General features: G+C 35.5%; 1 protein-coding gene across 1 annotated transcript; it reads right to left on the reverse strand.

Moving 5' to 3' along the window:
• Positions 1 to 359: 359 nt before the first annotated feature.
• LOC122000518 (abscisic stress-ripening protein 1-like) lies at positions 360 to 983 on the reverse strand. Its single transcript, XM_042554900.1, has 2 exons — positions 791 to 983; positions 360 to 681 (listed from the first exon to the last, which is right to left on the reverse strand). Exons 1-2 carry the CDS (start codon positions 932 to 934, stop codon positions 529 to 531), a joined length of 297 nt encoding a protein of 98 aa, XP_042410834.1. The 5' UTR covers positions 935 to 983; the 3' UTR covers positions 360 to 528.
• Between the last annotated feature and the right edge of the window lie 580 nt (positions 984 to 1,563).

Below are 1,563 nucleotides of genomic sequence, written 5' to 3' on the forward strand. Positions count from 1 at the left end.
CATTAGATTGGTTGAGCGGCTAAATTATATTATCATTATTTTTATTTTGAAAGATTGACCTGCGTAATAGTTTGGTTGAAAAGTTATTTTGATATTTTTAAATGAGCTATGATATTTTTAAGAAAAAGTTTTAAGGAAATTTTTTAAGGATAGACATATAAATGATGGAACCTATTATTTTTTTTTTGTAGGTCCCACCATTTATGTGTCTATCTTTAAAAATTTTCCTTAAGATTTTTTCTTAAGAATATCATTTTTCTTTTAAAATATAAATAAAAGATGCACTTTGGCATTCTAAAAAAGATTTTTTTTAACTTTTGCCATTTTATAAAATTTCTCGGAAAAGAGTAAGCATACAATTACTCACAACAATCTCAATAATTTATTAATAGGATGGTCTATTACAATATTCTTAGAAGGAAAATAAATAAGCACAAACCAACACAGAAAAAAGACATAACATGATCATTACTCTCAAAGACAACCGTCACCAACAATCAAACAGATTCGACCAAATAGGCGATGATCCTACTGATCGTCACGCTTCTTTGCCTCTTTCTTCTCATGGTGCTCGTGGAACGCAAACCCCGCACTACCCACCGCTACGGTCGCTGCGATCTCCTCCGTGATCTTGTGCCTGTGTGCGTTCTCTGGGTCCTTCTTCGCCTGGTGCTTCTCATGCTACATATTCATAAAGTTACAATAACAACTTAACCAATCCAATACTGCAATAACAAGAGTCGATGACAGATTTAAACTATTTGCATATCTGACTACGCGAACATATTACCAAGGCGTAAACGCCAGCGGCAACGGCACCAAGACCGCCCAGCTGTTCCAAGTGTTTGTGGTGCTTCTCCTCCTTCCTGGGGTCAGAGGGGGTCTCCTCCTCCTCCTTGTGGTGGAAGAAGTGGTGGCGTTTCTCCTCAGCCATTATCCTCTGTTTTTCTAATGTTAATTTGTGGTGTATTAGAGAAGAAACATTTGAGTGGATTTATAGGAGAAGAAAGGGAGAGGAGATTACCTAAATGGACATGGAAGAAATGTGGTGGCTCATTGATTTCAACTTCCAGCTTGGAAACTCTTAAAAAAAAACAATAATTTTATTCCTGGGCTGTCTCTTCTTTCTTTCTTAGATGCTAATCAAGAAGACGATTTCTAAGATGCAACTGTGTTCCAATTCTCGGTTGACTTTATGAATTATATACGCGTGAAGTTTACTCCTCAACCACTACGCGTGAAGTTTGGAATTTTAGGTAGAATTTTATATGACCCTATCGTTAATCAATATGTGAGTTAGGCAAATACTACCCCGTGTTCAAAAATTGACGTTGAATATAAATTAAAAAAAAATGATGAACGAGATTTACATCGAATCTGGAAGTTTTTCACGAGTTGTTACAGTAAATCGGAAAGTACTCACGCCAAGCGACCTAGAAGTCAAGCATCTCGTGATTACGAATTCTATTTGAAGAAAAAATTACTACCACTATAAAAAAAAAAAAAAAAAATTTAGGGACGAAAATTTAGGACAAATTTTTTTTGTCCCAAGATCGCAACAAG

The sequence above is a fragment of the Zingiber officinale genome, chromosome 7A (assembly GCF_018446385.1).
Source record: "Zingiber officinale cultivar Zhangliang chromosome 7A, Zo_v1.1, whole genome shotgun sequence".
Lineage (NCBI taxonomy): Eukaryota > Viridiplantae > Streptophyta > Magnoliopsida > Zingiberales > Zingiberaceae > Zingiber > Zingiber officinale.